Genomic DNA, 23,398 nt, shown 5'->3' with positions numbered 1-23,398 from the left:
AAAGAACTTTAGAGAGGCTTAGACAAATCAGTCTTTATATCAATGTAATTATGCTTCAGCTTTAAAGGGAAAATGGAGAAAAAGTGTGTCTCTCATTTATTCATTATTCTTACTGTTGTTAGAATTGGATATTCAAAATGTGGACAGTGATTTTCAAAATGAATTGGAAAATTTGAACATATTGGAGACTAAAAAGAAGTAGCAGAGAGGTGGAACAACCTGGATAGAGAAGGTGAAAGGTTTAAATTCAACCCTCACAAATAATGAATGAAACTCACCAAATAACAGACAATAACAGTATCTAAATCTGAAGCAAATCTTATCTAAATCAAAATCTGTTACCCCAAAATATCATTTTATATAAAAATGATAACTATTTCTGCAGTCTATGCAATTTATATTTTTCTACACAGATATCTATCTATCTATCTATCTATCTTTCTTTCTTTCTTTCTTTCTTTCTTTCTTTCTTTCTTTCTTTCTTTCTTTCTTTCTTTCTTTCTTTCTTTCTTTCTTTCTTCATTTATTGGTTACTCTCTATCCCATCTGATGTGGCCTTTTTAACTTTTAATTTAAAACATAGGAAAATGTATTGTGTAAAGTATTATTCTAGTTTTTTTTTATACAAGATTATCCTGGCTCCGTAGTGTACTTAGAAAATAAATATCAGGGTTTCCTGAAGCCTAAAGTTTTATTCATCCTTACCAAAGAAATGCAAATGTAATTTGAAATTGCCTGGCGCATCTTCAGAGTCTAGAAGGTGGGAGAAACCTGTGGGTGGGATTTTGTGGCTACATAGGATATCTGGGAAAACTCCTTTAAGAAGTACATACAGCACTCAACCACATGAACTAACAATCTCTGTTGGTAGAACATAGCGTGCTACCAAATCTATGGTACCATAGAGATGTGCTACCTGTTATTTCAGATGGTAACAATGCAAGTGCTAACTGTCGCTCTCAGCATGAAAAGGTTGATGATGCATATTTTAATCTCAGATTATATGATTAACCAAGTACTTCATCAGATAGTCATGAACTCAAAGGGAATGCTTTGTCCAGTTTCTGCATGAATTTACCCAGTGAAAAAGAGACCATCAGCTTTCTGATTCCTTTCTCACTGAATCAGTAATCCATGCTATTGACTCGGTCCAGATGAGAGAATTATATGCCCTCTCCTTATCTTTGACCCCCTATTTATAAAATTAAACAACAAACGAGTTATTGTTTGCACCTTGATGATAATAACATTCTGAAATACTTCAATTATCAATTTTTATATCACGTTCCACTATGGATTTGCTACAAATAATGGAAGAAGAAAACAGCTCCTTTCAAAAATTCAACATAGCATTAAAGTTACCTGAAATCAGTTGCTATTTCTATTATGAAAAAATCTTTCCAGCTTTACCAAAGCAGTTATGAGCTCTTCTAAAAATCACGTTTTCCATCTTCTTTAGTTGATCTTTACAGTAGAGAAGAAATGCCAAAACAAGTCATTGTTTTGACCTATCCTAGCCAAGATGTTGCAAGTCTTATAATTATCCCTTTTCTTTGTGGTTTCTTTTCATTATTAACTAAGCCCTTTGAGTGACTGGTGGGGAAATAGGCTACTCAGAGTGAATACAGTTCCTTTCCAATTTTAAAAACCAGAAGATCACGTCAATAGATGAATAAACAATCGCTCTTGCCCCTTTTTCTCATCTGTCAAGAAAAACTGCAAAGGCTCTTCCACCCTGGAAACAGTGGCTATCATTATTTTATAGTGAAGAATTTTCCAACAAATACAAGCTGGCTGACATTTTTACAAGTTGTAGCTCCTATATATCTAAAGGGCACTATATCAGGGAAGGCTGCCGTAATGCAAGATGAAACCAGCTTCGTAAAATAATTGATTTTAGTTGTCTATTTGAATTATCACTTTCCAAGTGGGACCAAACTCTGCTAGACAGTTGCTTATGGATGAAAATTTGCTCCTTAATATCTCAACATCCTGTGGTGGCCCTCCTTCACTGCTCTCCCATTGAACAGAAGATTTTGGAGAAAAATCAGAATAAGAAGTCCATTCTCCTCAGCAAGACACAAGCATAATAATAAATCAATCTGTATCTCAAGAATGCCATAACATTCCAGCTAAACTAAAAACAGATCTGTTAAAAAAAATCTATATTCATATACCAATGTCTAAGCCATCTCACCATTGAAGCACAGGGATATTTGAATTTAAGTAATTCAAGTTAACTTATCTTCCATTTTCATGTGGTTTGCATGCCGAGAATATAAAGCCCAACTACTTCTCTTCTCTGATCATACTATTATCCTACTGAGTACCATGACAAGCAGGAATTTTTGTCACTGCTTCTAATTATTTATCTTTCCTATCAGGTCCTCTTGTACCCACTCAGGATCTGTGTTAATCTAGTATTGTAAACAAAGTACAGAGAAGGAAAATGTATTACATACATACAGTGTCTTCAAGATCCACTTTGATGGCATGTTAGCAAAAAACTTAGAATTGCTTCATAATCTTGTAAAGATAGAAAACTTGTCAGGGCTATAATAGTGAATTGTTTAACTAAGCTAATCCATTACCCATAATCCAACAAAGAATATGCTGAATAAGAAGTGATTCTATAGTGGGTAGTTTTGTATGTAAGAGGCATACAATGTGTACAATTTTTTAAAACAGAGAAATTTGATATTTTATTCAAATGTTTTCTACACCAAGACTATTTTATGTATGTCTCATGTTGCCCCATTGTTTCATATATAAGAATCATAAATAAGGAACATTTAAAATAATGTTTTATTACAAAGTTCTGCTTATTATTTATGGTGGCTAGAATTATGCAACTGAGAAATAAAACTTCAAGGCCAATGATATTCCATACAAAATCAACACATTACATTTAAATAATCAGCTATGATTTTCTTTTTATATATAAGAGCATAATGTACTTTCTTCATCAATATTGGATTTTGTTTCCTGACATTATGTGTCATAAAGCTATAATATATAAGCTATTCATAAAACAAATTTCTTGGAATTAAGGTAATTTGGAAGTATAACCATTTTTGAAGATATGGAAGTATAGGCAAAATTTGATTATTATTTGCAAAACATTATTTTCATCTGACTTGCCAAGTAACTCTACCACCTTTTGATTTCTTGCTGATGGGAAATGAATATCTGCATTTACCTTACTGAAGTTGTCAAGCAATTTAAAAAAAGGTCCATTCTACCTGCCTATCATTTTATAGGACACTATTTAGCCAATTGAAAAGTCTGTAGATTTCAGGGAAAATAAAGTTGAAGTGATTCAAAATTCATTTTTACAAATTATACAATTTTTATGGACCCTTAAAGATTACAGTATTCTCTTAGATTATGTAGAGATCTTAACATGAAATCCAATTTGTAGATTTCACATTTAAGTTTTAAATCATAATATAAATATTCAGAGGCAGAACTCTTTATGTTACAGTGTTAAGCAGAACTTTAATGTACTATTACATTTTAATGTAATATACTGTTATTCGCTGAAGAGTATGCACAGCTAATTATTATATACCATATGTAATGCTCTGATATAAAGTAGCACTCTTCTCAAATCATGTGCTCAGGATCAGTTTGAAGGACTGCCTATGTGCAACAGAACATTCTACTTAGGACAGACAAATTTCTCCAGTGTTTGTTTGGCTAATTAGCAGTTCCATGAAGAAGAACAGTGCTGACATTGTTCTGGGAAAGGTTTTTCCCCCTGACTTCCCTTAAGCTCCTCTTAGTTCAGATGCAGAAAAGAGATAAACTGCTGCTGTTCCACCACCAGCACCACCATTACTACTGAAGAGAAACAGCAGATTTGGAATGGATGGGGATGGAATTTCACAGGGAGAGAGCAGGAGATGAAAGGGCTAAGTGTAAGCTTTTAATATAACCCCTTTTACCCTAGTATAATAGTTCCTTCAAAGAAGCTCTTGTATTTTGTCCAATGGAGGCTGAAATTCAGTGGAGTAATCTACATATTTTATCCCTGACTCTTTCCCATGCTGACCACAATAACTTTGAGATTTCTGTCAATGATATAAAGCTATCAAAGCTCCCAATCACTGAACCTTTTGAACAGAGGTTTCAAGTTCATCCAGTGTTTTCAGATTGTTTTTTGGCAAGAGAATTCTCATTCTGAAGACTGAACCACAAATACTCATGGGGAAAAAATAAAATATTCACACTTATGGAATTTCTGAGAGTGACATATTCCTTTTATTTATTTCCTTTTGTAAAATCCTTCCATTCTTCTCAATACCTGCATAGTCTTGTGACAATTTATGTGTGCCATGAATGTTTTTTTTTAATGTAATAACTCACATTACAGGTAGTCCTTGACTTACGATCACAATTTGGGCACAACAACCCAAAATTTCTGATGCCAAGCAAGACAGTTATTAAGTTGCCTTCTCCCCCATTTTATGATCTTTCTTACCATCGTTGTTAAGTGAATCACTGCAATTATTAACTTAGTATCACGGATATTAAGTGAATCTGGCTTCTTCATTGACTTTGCTTGTCAGAAGGTCACAAAAGGTGATCACATGACCCCAGGACAATGCAACAGTCATAAATGTTAATGAGACCATAGAAAGTTTAAAAATACAATACAATTAAACCAGGAGTGGGATTCAAATTTTTAACAACCGGTTCTGTGGGTGTGGCTTAGATGGTGGGCATGGCTTGGTGGTCATGTGACTGGGTGGACATGGCTTGGTGGTCATGTTATTGGCTCAATAAGTGTGAAAAATAGTCATCAGTCACGTTTTTCAATGCCATTGTAACTTTGAATGGTCACTCCACACAAGCAAAGTACCAGCAAAGGAAGGGGAAAAAAACCCCAGAGATGTTCCTGAGACAGGAAGTCTAGTCCTGCCAAGAATGTAATAAGGGTTAATGGAGAGGCAATTTCTGAAAGCAATACCAGAATGTTTCCTTCCTGCCTTCCTTACAGGATTAGACCAGTAATTTCTTCTAACAACCGGTTCTCTGAACTGCTTAGAATGTTAACAACTGGTTCTACAGAATATGTGCGAACGGGTAGAATCCCACCCCTGAATTAAACAATATAAAGGAGGCAATAAGATGCAAGATCTGTAAGCAGATCCACTTCAATTTTCCCCATCCTTTTATTCAATAGAATTCCACAATGGGGCAAGAAAATGACGTATTTAACATTCAGTCTTTTTCTTCTTCGTGAGTTTCTCTGTTATTCTTTCCTTGACCTTTTAATTTCCAATCCTGGAAAATGTGCCAGTACTTTATAGCAAATAGCTGCTTTTGCAGAGGCAATTTAAAATGGGAAAATAATGTAAGGAAGAATGATTACTGGATGTATCCTTCGCCCAATTTAATTCAAGTTCCATTATAGCCTCCTTTTACACCTGATCAGAGCTCCCCCAGTGCTTGGTTTATTTTATGCCATAGATGCACATATTATTATAAATTACAAGCTTCGTTTAAATTGTAAGGCCATAAATTAACAGTAAACACACACACACACATACAATTGACAGATACAAGCAACTTTTTAAAAAAATGTTCTGATGAAAGACCTCTGTACTATGATTCCATTTAGTTTCCCACTTTTTATTAAATCTAATCATATTGATGAACGCATAAAATTTCATTCTAAAGCAATTTCTATAGAGGGAAGTTTGAATGATTACTAAACTATTATTTTGAGAAACAAACACGTTGTTTTGATTAGCATTTCTGTGGATAGAAACAATATTAGGAATGCTATGGCATTTCTGTGACAGTCATTCAATCTGACATAAAAATGCACTTCTAGAAAACTTATAAATGGTGAAGCTAGAAAGAGCTTTGAGTTGTTTTTCAGCAACAAGAAAGCTATAATAATATGTGTTTCTTCACAGACTTTTTCAAGTACACAGTGGCTGCAATTTCAGGGATACTTACCTTGTAGTAGCTAAACATTCAAACTTAGTTATGAATACAAAGCCTACAAAACTAGGCAGCATGATGCACAAACTACTTCTTAATCAAAGCTGCACAATAAATACATCAGCAAATTCTTTTTCCCAGGTGATTTATGTTCATCTGTATAAATACTGCAATGCATTTGTAGATCTTTATACATCTGAGTTAAAATGTATTCACATTTATACATTTGAAAAATTGTGCCACCATAAAAATATATACATATTTTATTCATGTGAAATACACTTCTAAAAAAATTGTTCTTTGCAAACATTATAAAAGCAATCTCATCAATGCCTTTATATTTAAATAGCAATTTGCTACACTCATATCTTTATTGGAGCCTTTAATTAGAATTTGTAAAAGGTTCGCTATGGTTGGCTGTGGTTGCATCTGCTTGGCAAGCTGGTACCATTTTATATATTGATGGCCCTTTTTCTAGCTAGGTCAATGTTATACGAAGCCTCTTTTCAAAGTGAATTAAATTTCAATGACAAACTGAATTTTTAAAGTGACAACAATGGGGAAATCTAACTCTGTTAATACCAAGGGGTTAATAAATGCACCTGTGAATGTTGTAAAATTGTACTCTAAATGTAATTCATATTATAGACCTATTTGGTTTAATCACATACTTATGCTTCAAATTTATTTTATTAATATCCTGATTATGCTGAAAGATCAGTTTTAATTTATATTATGACTCACAGAACTGAAGTTAAAGAGAGCAGGCTTAACAGTGGAAAACTTTTTTAGAAAAGTATTTTTCAAACATGTTTTCAATTCCAAAAAGCTCTAATTATGGATTTTAAAATCTACTCACATATTCTAATTCCCAAGTTTGTCTGGAAGGAAAGAAGGGCCAGCAGTTTACCAATGTAATATAAATATGAGCTATATACTATATCACAAAGATAATTTAGTACAATATACCACTCCAAAATAAGGAGGAGTTAGAAATGTATTGCTATGATAGAACTCATCAATTCTAAGAAGAATATATATTTTGGATGATAAATGCCTAATAGCAGCATGGATTGTTTCCAAAAACTCAAAAGCAAGACAAGTTGGGCAAGTAAATAAAAGTTAAAATGGCAACCAGAAGTTAATATGGATTGAGATTTCTATTAGACTCCATGATCAGAGTACATGGAAGACTAACATACTGTATCTAACCCAACTAGATTGAACTGCAAGTCCCAGAGGTCTTTCAATAACACAGAAGAATGCAACATGCATAAAGGGCACCAGGGATGTTAGTAAAAGAAGAGTCAACAAATCAAGAGTAACACTCTGATTTCCAACTGAAATCCTGGCATTTTTTTATGTATATCACAAAGTAAATAAAAACGGGGTGGGGTTTAGAGCAGGTGGCTTTATTTCCCCATGGATGCACTGAAGGCCACCAACTTGTAGAAATCTGTATTAATAATGCTGTCTGCATTCTTCACATTGTGTGCAGCTGAGTTGCAGTTTTAATTCTCATATTGTTGAAGAATAATGCCATTAATTTTTTAAATTCCTCCCCCCAGTGATATTAAGACTATAGTTTTACATCCAGGTTCTTAGACATAAGACAACAGAACTAATGAGTATGTAGATTGCACTGTGAAAAAAATAGACATATCCTTATAGATATTCTACAATAACACTGCTTTGACTCAATGACACAAGGCAGTATGAAATCCAATACATTAGATGTGATATTTTTACACAAAAAGATCATTAGATGAGACTCAAAAATAAAGAACAGAGAGAAACTGAGGAAAAATCTCATTTAGTGAGTCAGTAAATATTCAGTCAACAGAAAGGGCTTACTTTAAAACCTGCTGCCCTGGTTATCAGCTTCTCCTGTAAATAAGATTAACTGCCCCACTCACCTTAAGCAAAGTTCAGATATAACATAGCTATAATGGATGTGTTGCTAACTAAACGTTTTGGCAGGAATTGTGGCTGCAAAGATGTTTTCTAGCTGCCTTCTTTGGGGGTATTTTTCATCAAATGTTGAAAGGGCAGCTACCAACTTTGCAAAAAGCAAACTCTTTTCCACAAGTTTCCAAATATATGTTATATATTTACGAAAAAATACTCAACTGGCATTTCTGAGAATACAGAAACTTTAAGTTTCAGAGAAGTTTGGATTTAAGTCTCATAGCTGAAGTTTAATTTGCTCAAAGAAGCCATTTTTAATTGTAGCTCTTGGGCTGGTAAATGCTTGTACTGAATCATTTTAACTTACACGAAGAAACTTACATGACTGAATGTTCTTCTATATGGCATCCCACCCCAGAAAATAAAAACTAGGCATCTGGGAAAAAGGGAAGAAAAACTGAAACATAATCTTAGATTATTAACTTTCTAAATGGAAGGAAATGGTTTATGTAATGTAAAACCTTAATCTCAAAGTACAGTTTCATTATCACAGAGACATCTATCAATAAAGGAGAATAATTGTAGCTCAATATTTGTAGCTCATTTGTAACCCAGGTTGAAATGAGGGGTCCTTGTTGCTCTCTGAGCTGTCTTGTTTTCTTGCAGATGTTTCATTACTCTAACTAGATAACATCATCAATGCCTAGTTAGGGTAATGAAATGTCTGCAAGAAAAACAAACAAGTTCAGATAAACAAACAAGTTCAGAGGGCAACAAGGACTACGCACAGAAATCTATGTTCATATACAAATATACACTAGGTCACTGACTAAACAAATGCTTTAGATGCAGAAAATCTCCAGTTTAGTTTGGTCAAGTAGAACCAAAAATTACTCCTGTCAGAAATGTGGATATTTGTTGCCAGTCATTACACATTCTTCAACATGGCAGATGAACTAGAATTAAGTTGTCCAGTTTGCATAGTTGTTTGTAGTTCCAAAACCTGGGTGATTCCAGGTTAAGGAAAGGCAGCTTTATGCTGCTGATACCTACAATTTCATTACAAGTCACAAGCATTCAAGACTGGTTACAAAGCTCAGCTAAAGTTATTGAGGTCTACAAATAAAGCATCCATTATTCCCAATTCTTCATGTTCTAGGAGTTATTTCAACAGAGAATTATTCAGGAATGGAATGAGCTGATAAATCCAACTCTCAATGGAAGACCACAAAAAGATCCAGACTACCGTAAATTGCCATATTAAATATATGTATATTTGTATAGAAGGGCAAAAAAAATCAAGAAAAAAAGTGAAGCCATAACTCAACAGCCTTTGATTTAATTAACCATTGGTGTTTCACTACTCGACAGCCTTTGAAAAAAGATGTATATTTTGAATGGAAAGACCTATCTCATACAATTCTGAGATAAATATTATAAATCCCTAGTGCTCTAAAATGCAGTGATATACCTAAGTATAAAGTAATGCCCTGTGATTTGCTCCCACTACAGCAAATGCCTCTTGCAGCATTATGCTAAATCACATTTGTTTTGGAATTCATTTTCTTTAAAATCTTTACAAGAAAGGCAACTCATCCTTATACATTTACATGCAGTATTATCATAGGTCACAGAAAACTGTGTACATACTCTCCATAAAAGGACATATTTCAAATAAAATAGTTACAACTTCAACAAACAATAGTGTTCCTTCTTCCCATTAGATGTAGATTTTCTGCAGCCCCCAATTTTTGTACATAAATAGAAGAAAACAGTCTTTGGAATATTTACATGCGCTAGGATTTCCTGTCAGTGAAGATTTCTACAGCTGTTTTTAAAGTTGTACTTAGTTTTCATTTTCTCTCCAGCCACGGGCATTCTTCCCAAATTTATATACCAGTCTCCGGCCATCTACACGCTCAAGAATTTCTCTTTTATAATAGTATCTGTTAAAAGGAGATGATGAAATCAGATAAATAAAAATTCATTTTCTGACCATTTCCTCTTTTAGTTTTATTTGTAACTGGACTTAGCTTTTAAGCTATTTTCACATGAAATTAGAAAATAGTCCAGTATCTCATCAGGTGTTGAGTTACTTTGCATAAGCCCATTGCATATAAGATAGAACATATCTGTACACTTTATATTGATTCTAATAGAATTGCCACCTTTGGTTTTGGATAGGGTGGCATTTCCCCACACAGACCCAGTGCATAATCTGGGGGTTCTCCTGTACCGTGACACTTGCTTGAACAGGTGGTAGTTATGGCCAAGCAGGCTTTTGCACAACTAAGGATTGTGGGCCAGTTATGCCCTTTCCCGAACTAACAATCCCTATTCATAGTCACCTATACCCTAGTCACCTTCCATTCTTGACAATTGCAACACAATCTACATGGGGCTATCCTTGAAAAGCATCCAGAGCTCCAGTTGGTTAAAAATGCAGTGGCCAGTATATTTTTGGGCAGACTTTAGTGTGCACATGTATCACTGCTCTGTGAGAGCTGCATTGGTTGCTGATTTACTTCTGGGTACAATTCAAGGTGCTGGTTATCACTTTTAAAGCCCTTCATGGCTTGGCACCAGGTTATTTGAAGGAGCATCTCTTGCTGGTCACATCCACCTTACCCACTAGAGCAGGGAGGCAAGGAATGTTGCAGGTCCCATCCCCTAAAGAGGTACATCTGGCAGGACCCAGAAGAAGGGACTTCTCCATGGTGGCTCCCTCCCTTTGAAAGATCCTCCCTTCAGAAATTAAACTAGGGTTAGGGTTGATACTCTATCATAAGGCCCTGAAGACTTGGTTTTGCCAGTGGGTTTTTATACAGTTTTTTATTTTTATTGTTTTTTATATACTGTGTTTTTTATTGTTTGTAAGCTGCCTAAAGTCACTGTAAGCAAGTAGACAGCTATATAAATTTTCTAAATAAATAAAATATTTTTTTAAAAAATCCCATTGATTGAAAAATAACTATAGAAGATCTGTAACTAAAACCTACAGTGACAAATTACACCTAGTGAATGCAAAATTCCTTGAACATGGTATGATATGCAAGTTTCTCTTTATCTAAGGAAATTTGGGCAGGAAATGAAACCGACCAGCAAGCTGATGCCATTCCTGTATTAAGGCGAAATCATATGATTAATATCTGAAGTATGATAAGCAGATTATTACATTGAGAAGAAATTGCAACTGTGAATGTTTCTGATGATTCAGGAGGACTTGCAGAGTCCGTACATGTGGGACTTAAAGACAAATGGTGAGTCATTATTTAGTCAAGGAGTCAACACTTTCTCATAACTAACAAAATCTCTGTGTCCATGTGAAGACAATTTGGCAATCTTTCTAGCTATATAATGTGGTTTTCCAGGTTGTGGTGGGGGGAGCCCTCAGAGCAAGGATCTTAGATTTCCCATCTTGCCACATCAATTCAACCAGTATCCTTGGATCAGAAAAAAAAATTCAGGAGGAAATTATGCCATAGGAAAATAGCTTCTACTTCACACTATTTTACATTTTAAAAATTCCCCTGTGATTTTAGCATACTCTGACTCTTTGCTTGTCATTGCCAACAAGATTAAAGGCAGTTATTTTTTTAAGCAACATTTTGTTACCTCATGGCACGGCTGAGTTTCTCATAAGTCATGCTACTGTTGTTCTTCTTCTTTCCCCATAGTTGAGCCACTGCCTCTGATTTTAAGAATCGGAAGATGCCTTCTGACCGATCCTCCCATTTTATCAACCCAGGATTCTTCTCTGGATGAAGGAGAATGTCTCTGATAAACTCCCACAAGTGAGTTCCTCGAGGAGCTATAATGAAATAATGTTCAGAGGAAACATTATTTATGTTGAAAAACAAACGGTGATGGGTATACATTTTAGGAATTCCTAATATTTCTTTTTAAAAAGTCCTTCCTATACTTTCTTGGCTGGTTCCAAACACTAGAGTTAATCATTGGAATTTGTGGAAGGTGGGGGGGGGGAGGGGGCAAAGCAGGAAATTGGTATCACAATTGCAGTCCAACCCCATTATACATCCATGTAATGACAACACACATACGAAAGGCAGTGTTTGGATCTCAGCATTACAATCTCTATCTTGACGGTTTTAATCCTCCTGCACACCTAACTGAACTTAAACCTTAATTAATGTAATAAGCTCATATTCTTAATTCAAATTTATTCATTTATCTCAAACCTATTTCACTAATGTTCTTATTCTATGTATTACATTTAAAATTTAATATCTCTGATATTAAAGTATACAGTACATTCCATAAGTCTTTAATGTCCCCCTCATAGGGTAGAAATCCAAGAATAGCTGTCTTACTGTGTTTCTTGTTATGTGGTTTTGGTGGGTGATCTTGTGAAATTTTCTTCCCTTCCAAAGACTCCTCTGCAACAGAAAAGGGTGATCAGTTCTTGCCTCTACATATCTGAATCTGTTCTAAAGATGATGATACAACAAATGTACTTAAAAATATATCCCATATTTTTCAGCCATATAGTCCTCCTGGGCTCAATTGGAAGCAGCATAAAACAAAATGGTCTTCATTAATTTCAGTTAAAGTTTTCAAAGCAATTAGGAATAAGTCAATTTATTTATTTATTGAATTTATATTGCCGCCTATTCGCCCATGGTGACTTGAGGCGGCTTACAGAATGTAAAACCATATTTAAAACCAAAAAAACAATAAAAACTAACAAAAATAATCAAATAAATTAATAAAGTACAATAGAACAAAATCTGGGGAAAAAAATCACCCCCAACTCTTACCCCCACCCCAACTACAGCAGCTCACACGAGCCATTTGATGAGCTCCATCCCGCTCTGAGTTCCCCAGGCCCTCTGGCAGAACCAGGTCTTCAGTGCCTTCCAGAAGAGTATTAGAGAGGGGGCCATTATAATCTCTGGTGGAATGATGTTCCAGAGAGAGGGAGCCACCACAGAGAAGACCCTTCTTCTGGGTCCCACCAGGTGTATCTCCCTCAGGGATGGAGGACCCTCCCTGCCTCACCGCTCTGATGGGTCAGGTAAATGTAACCAGCAAGAGACAATACCTCAGATAACCATGCCCCAAGCCATGAAGGGTTTTAAAGGTGACAACCAGAACTTTGAATTGTACCTGGAATCAATTGCCCCTACCCCCCAAAATTGCAACTTTCACAGAGCAGCCAACACTGAAAATATATATAAGACATGGAAATGATGCAACCCTCTCTTCACAATGATAGCCCATCCAAGCTTCATAGAATCATAGACACCTTGAGTTCAATTTCCTGCTTCATGCAGGAATTCAAATTAAATCTAAATCCACCTGAATACATTCAATATATAATGAATGGGAGATCACTCTTGGTAATTGAATTGTTCTTGCATCCAATCTGAACTTAAATCTATTATTTCATATCCTACAATCTTAATTTTCTTTTGTGTAACATCTTGTTATTTGAAGAGTGTTGTCACTCTTAAGTGTTCTCTTCCCTACACTAAAAATATCCAAGTTTCTGCTTTTTTGTAACTTATTCCAGTTCATTTAAACCTTCGTAAAGTTGGTGCCTAAAAGTCAACATAATACCCTAGGAAGGATTTATGTGCAGAATAAATTAGAACTATTATTTCCTATAATTTAGAAAACTATACTTCTGATATAAATTTATATTTCCTTTCTTTGCAGTGAAATCAAGTATCACGTATAATGTATAAACAATTAATTTTCCACAAATCTTATTCTCAAACTAGGTAGCTAGGTACCTAAAGACTATCATTTGATTCCTGTTTCCTAAATGAAAGCCTTTTCATTTGCCTCTGTTGAATTTAATTGTTATTTTCAGCACATTTTTTAATCTATCATGATTCAATGTTGTGTCATTGGCATATTTGACAAGCAGTCCCCCTATCTCTTCATTTAAATAATTAAAAAAATACGGGGCTTAGCATCAAACACTATGGTTAAGTTTTATGCGAAATAGTTGATGAATATTCTTTGTGTAAAACGTTTGAGCCAGCTATTTATCTGTATAATTGCCATGCAATCTAGACTACACTTAACTAAATTGCTAAACAGAATATCATGGATTATTTTGAAATATACTTTGTTGAAATTGAGATACATTACCTCAACAACATTTCCACAATCTACTAATTAATTCAGTTTTCTAACAATCTGCTGAATAGATTCAACATTTTCATTGCATATTCTTTACATATGTCATCTTAACTCCTATTAATGCTAACAGTCATAAGCCATCTATTTATATATTCTTTATAAATAATTAAAAACTTCCTCTTGAATAATATGTACTATATTATTGGGCTATGAGCTCAGTCATAAAATTAGGCTACAGTCCTTATTCCCTTAATCAGTGGGGCTGATTTCTAAATAGACACATTTAACACTGTATTATTTATAAATCACTGTGTGAAATATTTTATTTTCTCAGTTTGGAACTCAATTAAGCTCTCGTATTACAAAAAATGGAGGCAAAATATTCCCTCAGACAAGATCAGACAAGAAATTCAGCAAAAGTTTTAAACCTTTGTATTATATTTTGTTATTTGTTATAATAGTATATATACATAGTCCAGTTAGGGACCAATTACAGTTACAACTGTGATCAAAAATAACTTGACAATCAATTCTAATATTTATGATCTTTGTAAGTCTTTAAGACAAAGGAAAGCTGAAGTAAAACATGAGCTTCAATTAGTGAAGTTTAATGACCAAGTTGCTAGTCCCAGTTCTGATTGCTTAAACAAGGACTACATATATCTTTGATTTCTTTCATATAAAGGAAATGTATAACATCAACAGATGACCTGGCAAAGAGCTGTTTCTGAGGTAATGAAAAAAGTCAAATCCAGAAGAACAAAAGCCAGTGTTACTGGAAATTCTTCAAACCAACAAATTTAGAGACCTGTTTTTCTCTCATTTGCATATCATATTATGTTCAAGGGATTTTGCATTTAATAGGTCTAATTTGTAACTGTAGGTTTTAGATACAGATCTTCTATAGTTGCCTTTCAATCAATGTGATAGTAAGGAGTAGCTCCTGAACCCTGACTGTTTATGTACCAATCTAAAGCTGGTAGTTGGTTTTGACTGATCACATTTGCCAAAATGATAATCAGTTTACTATGTTGATAATTTACATGTTATAAACCTATACCAATAATAGAACATGTATACAGAGAAATAGATAATTTCTGTTAAACATGTTTGACAAAATGAATGTCTGTTTAAGGTGATCACCTAACCCCCTCTAAAAGAAATTATTAGCCAGAGAAATTTGCCAGGAACTCAACTTACACCTGCATCAGAGCACAGCCATTATATAGTGTCAAAAGGCATAAAGCCCACATGCATTCTTCCACCTACATTCATGCGTAAACTGTCACCGCAGCTTTCAGTGGAAATTAACTATTTGCATGTGCAAATGACTTACAGTAAATACCAGTTCCAACTTCTGTACCAACTTGTCTGAATTATTTTGTTCCAATGCTGATAAGCATACTAGGAAAATGGATATAAACTACCATTACAGAAGAAAATAGCAAGTCCTTTTGCTCAAAGCTTTTAAAAAAACCAGAACAAAAACCTCAGCTAATTGCATTCATGTCTTTTCTGCACTCGCAACATGAGGACACCATTGTCTTATACAAACTGCTGACTTTGTGGGAAAGCAACAAAGCCCAATTAAGGATTGTTCTTTCCACCCTCTTTTATTAATGTATATATATAAACTTAAAGATTTCATTAAAAGACCATAAAAACTAACACAAAGAGAAAGGGAAAGGAAAAAGAAAGAAATCAAAGAGAAGGAAAGGAAAAAAATAGGGAGAAGTATTTTCTGACTTTCTTTATATCACTTATAAGTACAATTATAAGTTTAGCTCTTACTCTATGGTTACAATGTTTGTTTGTTTGTTTGTTTATTTATTGAAATAACTCAAGGTGGCAAACCTATCCAAGACACTTTCCTCCTATTTTCTCCAGAAAACATCAACCCTGTGAGTTAAGTTGGACTGAGAGAGAGTGAGTGGCCCAAAGTCACTTTGCTGGCTTTCCTGCTAGATTAGAAATTATGTCTTCTACTTTCTAGCCTGGTGTCTTAACTACTAAGCTAAACTGTATCTCTTCTTTCTATAATCTATTTTGTTTACTCATCAAAACCATAAATCATAAGTTCTTTTTTTAATTAAAAGAATTGTTTTCTAGTTGGCAATATTGTCTTTTATCAAAAAGGTTAATTTGGTCATCTCAGCAAGTTCCAACATTTTCACCAACCATTCTCTCATTGTGAGTCATGCTATTTTTTTCCGTCTTTGTGCATACAATAACCTCACTACAATTTTATAGTTATTCCATGATTCTTTTCAGCTGTCTGTGGATCAGTCCCAAAAGAAAAATCACTGGTTTCAACTATATATTGATATTAAAGATCCTCTTAATCAGTGCATGTACAGTACTTGGATACAGAATTCTTTGCTTTTTAAATGTCCACTAAACATGATAAAATGTCCCTTCTTTTTGTTTACATTTCCAACATTTATATTATAATATAGCATAAGTTTCAACCTTTTCAATCCAATGTTTTCCCTTGTTTTATGTGTAAATTTAACCAAAATTTCTGACCCACTTTTCATACAACCTTTCATTTATTCTTCTGTTTCAAATGTCATGAAAAGTATATTCGTTTTAGCAATTATATGTTCATGATATGTATAGAATTTGTGACAATTATATCCTTCTGCCATCAGTTCTTTTTTTAAAAAAAATTTATATGCCCCTTGAAAAAATTCTAATATCTCACAAGAAGTTAGCCATTAGTGTTTGTTTATTATTTATCATCTATAATATGCTTCTTGGGCTGAGAGCTACAGAGATATTTTTGGGCATAACCTGGGTTTGCTTTTATATATATATATATATATATATTCCCAATATGTCAATAGAGGTGTGCATGGCTTCTCACATTCCGCAGAGTTAATAACTAATTCGTTCACAACTGCAAAAACAAAAGCTGATCATTTTACAGGGAGAAAAGTTTCAAGCATGAGGAGTTTTTGAAGGCCCTGCCTTGACAAATTGGGGGGGAGGGAGATGTTTCAACAAAGCTATCTTGCAAAACTCAAGCGAAAGAATTATGCACAGGATTTGCATATGATTCAGAAGCACCCAGCTTCTTTTTGCAGAATACACAAATTAGGACATGCTGTGACCCAGGCATGCTCCCCATCCAGTAGGATCAGCAGCTGGAGGATAAATAGATCACACCAGAGGACAATGATCAAATTTTGCTACAGTTTGAAAAGGTAGCAGCTGCTTTACAAGAATGGGAAGTAAGACAGCAGGAAGAAAGCTGCTTAAACTGACATTTTCTATCTTCTGCACAAATAATATTTGCATGTCCTGATTATTTTAAGAAACACAATTTTCAGAGTTTATCCAATACATTGAGTTTACACAGCAGTAATGGGCAGGCTTGTGTTTCATTGTGTTATGCAAAGACGAGTGTTATTCATGGAGCTTAATTCACCACCACCTCAATTCAGCTCTATTGTGTCTCAGCTCAGTACCACAGGTCTTAGCCAAAGCATGTGGTGGTTGATCCATATCTTTACAAATTGAAAACAAGTAGCCAATGCTGCAGCCACAAGGAGAAGAGCGTGATTGTCCTATGTGCCAGCAGTATGAATTTCTTGCAAATTATTTGTGTTTCTTTGTATCAGAGGGAAAGAAAGAAATGCTTTAGTTCAATATCAACCTAACAAATAATATTAATGGCATTGTGTATATTAATATTACATTAATGTAATATTAATGTTTGTGTAAATAATGTCACTTACATTATTTACACAAAAACTTTATTTCTTCTCTCCCAATTCTTCAATGCTTGCTGATTTACAGCTAAGTGTTTAGGTCTACAGAACACTGTAAGTAAGGTAAGATGACTTGATCTGGAAGTTCTAATTTTGTTATTTAGCTGATCAAAGCAATATATATGGTTTAGATATTTGATCTAACCAAATGCTGATATCAGGCCTAGATTATAAAATGTTAGAGCTACTTACCTATAGGTGGATGACCACTAGAGCTGACAGAAATCTGTGCTCTACAATAGGCTTTGCTCTCCACTAGTTCTGAGGATTTAGGAAGAAAAAAATTTAATGTAAGAAAAAAAATATCAAGGTAATTTCCAGAATTGCTTAAAAATATATGAGGTAATCAAGGTAGTTACCTACTGTGCCACCATATCCATTATCGTAAAAATAATTGTCTTCTTTCCAAGATGTCATTAAAGATGGATCTTATGCACAGAAAATAACAGAACAAAAATAAATACTGGTGAAGTAATATTGCTAGTTAGATACAATAAATTTTCCATATTCAGAACATAAAATTTAAATTTTCAACAGAAATAACACATACAAAAGCATCAGAGTATTTTATTAAGTACAAGAAGACATACTGAATGGTCTTAATTCAATAGGTTTTTTTTATTACGTTATAAGGTATTATAAAATACAAAGGGGGAAGGGAAAAGGGGAAAGAAAAGTGAGGAAGGAAAGGGGAAGAAAAAGAAACAGAAACATTGACTTCCGGCTCTCTCTGTTACAGTAGAATAAGGCATTAACAACAAATCACAACTTTTTGTTTTACCATAATAGTATGAACCCGTCATTGTTATACAGATCTATCTAATCTGTAAAACCCAAAATCAAAATTTCACTTTTTTTCCACATCAAACATGAAGTTCAGAAGTGGTTTCCATGTGGAAACAAATGTACCTATATTCTTTTCGTTAAGCAGGCATACTGAATGGTATTCATGGTCCAAAAATTAGACATTTTCATCTCCAAGGGTGTGCAATTGGGCATAAGAATTTGTTTTGCTTTTTTCAGGAGCAAAGATAGAGAAAAGCCATTCTAACAGCATTAAAGCACGGCACATTCCTGAACAGATTGAAAGTAAGCCCATGCTATCTTCACTGTTAGCACAGCTTTCAATCTGTTCATGAAAGGTGCCATGCTTTAAAGCTATCTTGAGAAGTTTGAATTTGCTGTAAGTGCTGTACCAAAGTAAGGGCTGCATTTACAGCTGGTGTATGTTGAGATTGCCTCTGTTTTGGGTGAGTAAGATGGCAAAAGGCTGATGAATCATTGTTTGGCTTACTCTTCCTTGGTCTTGCTCCAAACATGGCTTTCACCTGACCCCGTTTTTAAGCCTGCACTCTATCCTTTAAGCTCCTGCAGCTTCTCGAGTTTCAACAATTGTTATTTTGTTATTTAAACAATATTTTCATAAAGCCTTTCCTTCTTTCTTTGGATGCCTCATACTTCTGTTCATGTGTTATTGTTCTTTTTATTATTATTATTTTTACTGTGGCTACAAGACTCAAAAGTTGGAAACAGCTCTTGGATCTCTAAAAAGTTCTGATTTTATAATTGCTACCTTGGTAAGGCAGGGAGGAATCCTGTATGCACCTAAGTACCCTTTTTTATTATTTCTGTTTAAACACATTTCTTCGTTTCTGCATCTAACTTTTGCAGGCATTGGGAAGACAAAGAGGGATACAGATAACCAAGGCTATATTAAGCATGTTCTCCAACTGCAATCACATGATATAATTTTGCTCTTTTCTTTCTAAAATCTTAACCTGATAATCTTGGATTATAGCAAGAAATAAGCATATTGTTGTAGGAAGCGGGAAACAAAAATAAAGGTTTCACAACTGTTCTAAATTTATCTTTTGACCCATAGAACACATAGATGAGCACAATACTCATCTGGGTACTGTTGCTAGAGATTAGTCCTTCTGTACAAAAATTTGTCTCTTTTTAAGATGATGTTAACCTTGTTTTTGTTTCCATTTCCAAATGCAGGTTTGGGGATCTATTTGTCTTTTAAAGTAATGAATATGTGATTACACCTGGAAATGAATCATGATGAATGCTAAACCTTTGTGCTTTGCCAGCTTAAAACTTATGAAATAGGAATTTAGTCAATCTTCTGCTTACTAGCTATGTATTTGGGCATCCCAAACCTATGTCCTTGCAACAAACTCTCTTGTCATTCAGATGCCTGGTCTACCCTTTGTTTGTTTGTTTTTTTCTAAAAATAAAAAAAGACTCACCCAAGTGGGATTGGGGAGTAATGTTTTTGCTATTATTCTGCATGGTACAAAAATATTGCAGTAGCATTCAGCTTAGTGTAAGAAGCCTCCAAAGGACTCACACAGTTACATGGTGTTTTATTTGATAATGCAAAAGAATCATTTGAGGGGTTCAGTGGGCAAGACACTGAGGAAATTCAAAGTCAGATGTGTCATTCAAGTCAGCCATGGAAGTTAAGTGGGTGGTTTTGGACCAGTCATTATCTCCCAATCAATCCCTAATCTATCTCACAGAATTATTGCTGTGGGGAAAAAAATTGACAACTTTGACCTCTTGGAAAAAAAGGTGGGATATAAATCTAATGGATGAATGAATAAAATAATCTCAGATTTGTTGAACTGAAATCAACAAATGCTTAAAAAATCCCCCTATACTGGGGAAATATTTTTGAAAAGGGATATGGACATCATTTGCAATTACTTAGAAATTATTGTAGGTTATTTATATAATATGTGGTGATCTGGATAATGTGATCTTTTACTTAGAACCTTCCCTTATTTCTCCATGAATTTATCTTTTTTTACCAGAGCAAATTCATTAAAAAAGAAGAGTAAGATAATTAAGAAATTTCTTGACTGTTAGGTTTGGATCTGTCTGCTTGAATATATATTAAAAGTATATATCTTTGATTGTTGGTTCTATTATATTACATTGGCAACCTAGAAACCTTCTTTACTAGGTTGCCAATGCCATATTAGTTATTTATCAATATGAATCCCCAGAAATTTCTTATAGCTTTCTGCATACACTCTTAGTATTCTTAATATTATACCATAATAGAACAGACTGCCTGTTTTGATGTAGTAGTTCTCAGGGGTCACAAGCAGAAAAAAAATCTCTTTCACTGGGTATTATTGGATTCTTTGAAAGTTGATATCTGAGGTTAAACTGAAGACCTTTAGCTTGCTTACCTTATAAACAAATTTATATTTGCTTATACACTCAGAAGGAAAGAAGGGATCATTTGTGATCACTTGTGAAAAATTTGAATTATTATGAAATGGGGGGAAAGGCTTTATACTAAACTGTGAAATAAACTGTTTTTACACACTGTATTATTAGGAAATTCCAAATAGTTATGAAATCAGTGAGTTTAAATGGCTAATGTAATGTTAGTAATGTTATAATTATTAAAAAAAATAAGTCTTTTAACATGTACATGGGCTTATCTATCCACTTCCTAGACTTGCCTGCTAGATTATGGTTACATTATGAGTTATTTGGTTCTAAATAATCATTCTCCTAGTTCTTTCCTGGTTTGCAATTGTTCAGAACAGAAATAATGTAAATATCACTTACCTGTTTGTTCTGTCTTAACAATGACATTGTGTGATGGATACACTTCACTTCCACACTGACCTGGCAGAAATGAATGTAATATGCAATGCAATTATTAAAAAGGCAGAATTTCAACCATACATCTCCAGAACAGCTGGAATATATTAACAACAGGAAGCAATGCCATTGAGAGCTACATAAATAATATATCAGAATAACAAAAAAACAGATATTCTCATGCTAACCTTGCTTCTGTTTATAAGAAGTGGCAATTCACAAGCAAATACCAGCAGATTTACTTATTATTAAATATTATTTAAAGAATCAGGTTGACTGAAGCAAAGAAGCCAGACATTTCTAATATAGGGAAGGCAGACTTTGGTATTAAACAAAAGTAATGTTGAAGATAACATATTGTTCACTGACAATAATGCACTACAGACAGCCTTTAGTGTGTGCCAAGAATCTTGTCCTGACTGGAAAAAAATAAAGTATTTTTAAGTTTTTAAAAAGTTCACATTTATAATATGCTTCTAAGAATATGAGACAACCCTAAAACCGGGGGGAAAGTTGAGTTGGGATAATATAGGTTAGAGACCCCTGAATGCCCTATTTAGATATTATTTAGTGCTTGTTGTAGCTTTAATAAACATTGCAGCCATTTTGTGAGACTACCTATGTTCTCAGGATTCTAAAATTTTGCACTGAACTAAATCTAATTTAAACAAAAAAAAGTTGCAGTCCTGGAGTTGAATTAAGGAAAATGTATGCTTATAAGTTTGCACTTGTGTTCCATCCAGGGGTGGGATTCAATTTTTTTAACAACCAGTTCTGTGGGTGTGGCTTATGTGGTGGGTGTGGCTTGGTGGTCATGTGACTGGGTGGACATGTCTTGGTGGTCATGTTATTGGCTGGGTATGGCCAACTCAATATCACTCACATCGAGGCACCCATCTCCTTGCCTGGCCTCTCATGACTGTGGGGATGCTGCAACAGTTGTAAGTGTGAAAAATGATCATAAGTCACATTTTTCAGTGCCACTGGTCACTCCACACAAGCAAAGTACCAGCAAAGGAGGGGGAAAAACTCCAGAGAACTTCCTGAGACAGGAAGCCTAGTCCTGCCAAGAATGTAATAAGGGTTAAAGTAGTAACACTTTCTGTAAGCAACACCAGAATATTTCCTTCCTGCCTTCCTTACAGGATTAGGCCAGTAATTTCTTCTAACAACTGGTTCTCCGAACTGCTTCGAATGTTAACAACCAGTTCTAGCAAATAGGTGCAAACTGGTAGAATCCCACCCCTGGTTCCATCCCAAAATGTTTATATACTATAGGATTTGAATAATATATATACAGCATAAAGATCTGATCCTGAAAACCTGATTGAATATTCTGTATGATATTTTTCAAAACTTCCTTTTGGGCTATGGGGACATTTTGTTGTAAATTACTGGAAGTAAATTATTTTTCAGAGATGTTGGCCTTACGGTCTCTGAGACCTGGATCTACTGCATAGCAATGCTTAATTTGTTGTGTTAAGCCTTGGAACAAACTGTTTTGACCTTCAGCCATATTAAGAAATGGATATCTTTATGATCATAAAAAAGATTCCACCAGAAATATTATTTCTATTTCAGCATACGTTGAAGATAGTCTTCACATTTTTAGATCAAGGTTTTATATAGTAGATTCAGAATTGTTCAGTGACAAATGAATTGAGTGGGATATTTATTATAAAGTTTCTCTTTCATTTTACTTCTTAATGATTTCTGAATGTGAGGAATACATTTTGAACAAAATTTTATATATTGTGTCTAAATCTTGTTTTCCCAGCCTTAAGCCTCTATTCATTGCTAAATCAATTTCCCACATCTTTCATTATTGATCCTGTTGGCTAAATTTGATCAGAATTGTAATCTGTTAGTACAATAATAACTGATGTTTAGAAGTTGGGAAAGGTAACATATATTTGGGTTATGCAACCCAACAAGACAAACACTGACTCCAAAGAGAAATTAGGACAGCAGAAAAAACGATTACTACCAACCTGCCTTCAATCGGGGACCTGTATACTGCA

General features: G+C 34.3%; 1 protein-coding gene across 28 annotated transcripts in view; it reads right to left on the bottom strand.

The window, feature by feature from the left end:
- Positions 1–9,111: 9,111 nt before the first annotated feature.
- The window catches only part of EHF (ETS homologous factor), a 35,523-nt gene continuing 21,236 nt past the window's right edge, over positions 9,112–23,398 (bottom strand). For all 28 annotated transcript variants that reach the window (XM_087951215.1, XM_087951216.1, XM_087951220.1 and 25 more), the window contains 6 exons: positions 21,342–21,401; positions 18,107–18,175; positions 17,940–18,008; positions 12,195–12,260; positions 11,479–11,674; positions 9,112–9,809 (listed from right to left, as the gene is read on the bottom strand). In XM_087951215.1, the coding sequence (XP_087807341.1) occupies positions 9,710–9,809; positions 11,479–11,674; positions 12,195–12,260; positions 17,940–18,008; positions 18,107–18,175; positions 21,342–21,401 (560 nt within the window). In that variant the 3' untranslated portion in view covers positions 9,112–9,709. The remainder of the gene's footprint in view (positions 9,810–11,478; positions 11,675–12,194; positions 12,261–17,939; positions 18,009–18,106; positions 18,176–21,341; positions 21,402–23,398) is intronic.

This window comes from Notechis scutatus, chromosome 1, assembly GCF_049901735.1.
Source record: "Notechis scutatus isolate UNSWTSFEM ecotype Mainland chromosome 1, rNotScu1.2, whole genome shotgun sequence".
Taxonomy (NCBI): Eukaryota; Metazoa; Chordata; class Lepidosauria; order Squamata; family Elapidae; genus Notechis; species Notechis scutatus.
The sequence above is the reverse complement of the archived record's forward strand: the minus strand, read 5'-3'. Positions and strand labels throughout refer to the sequence as shown.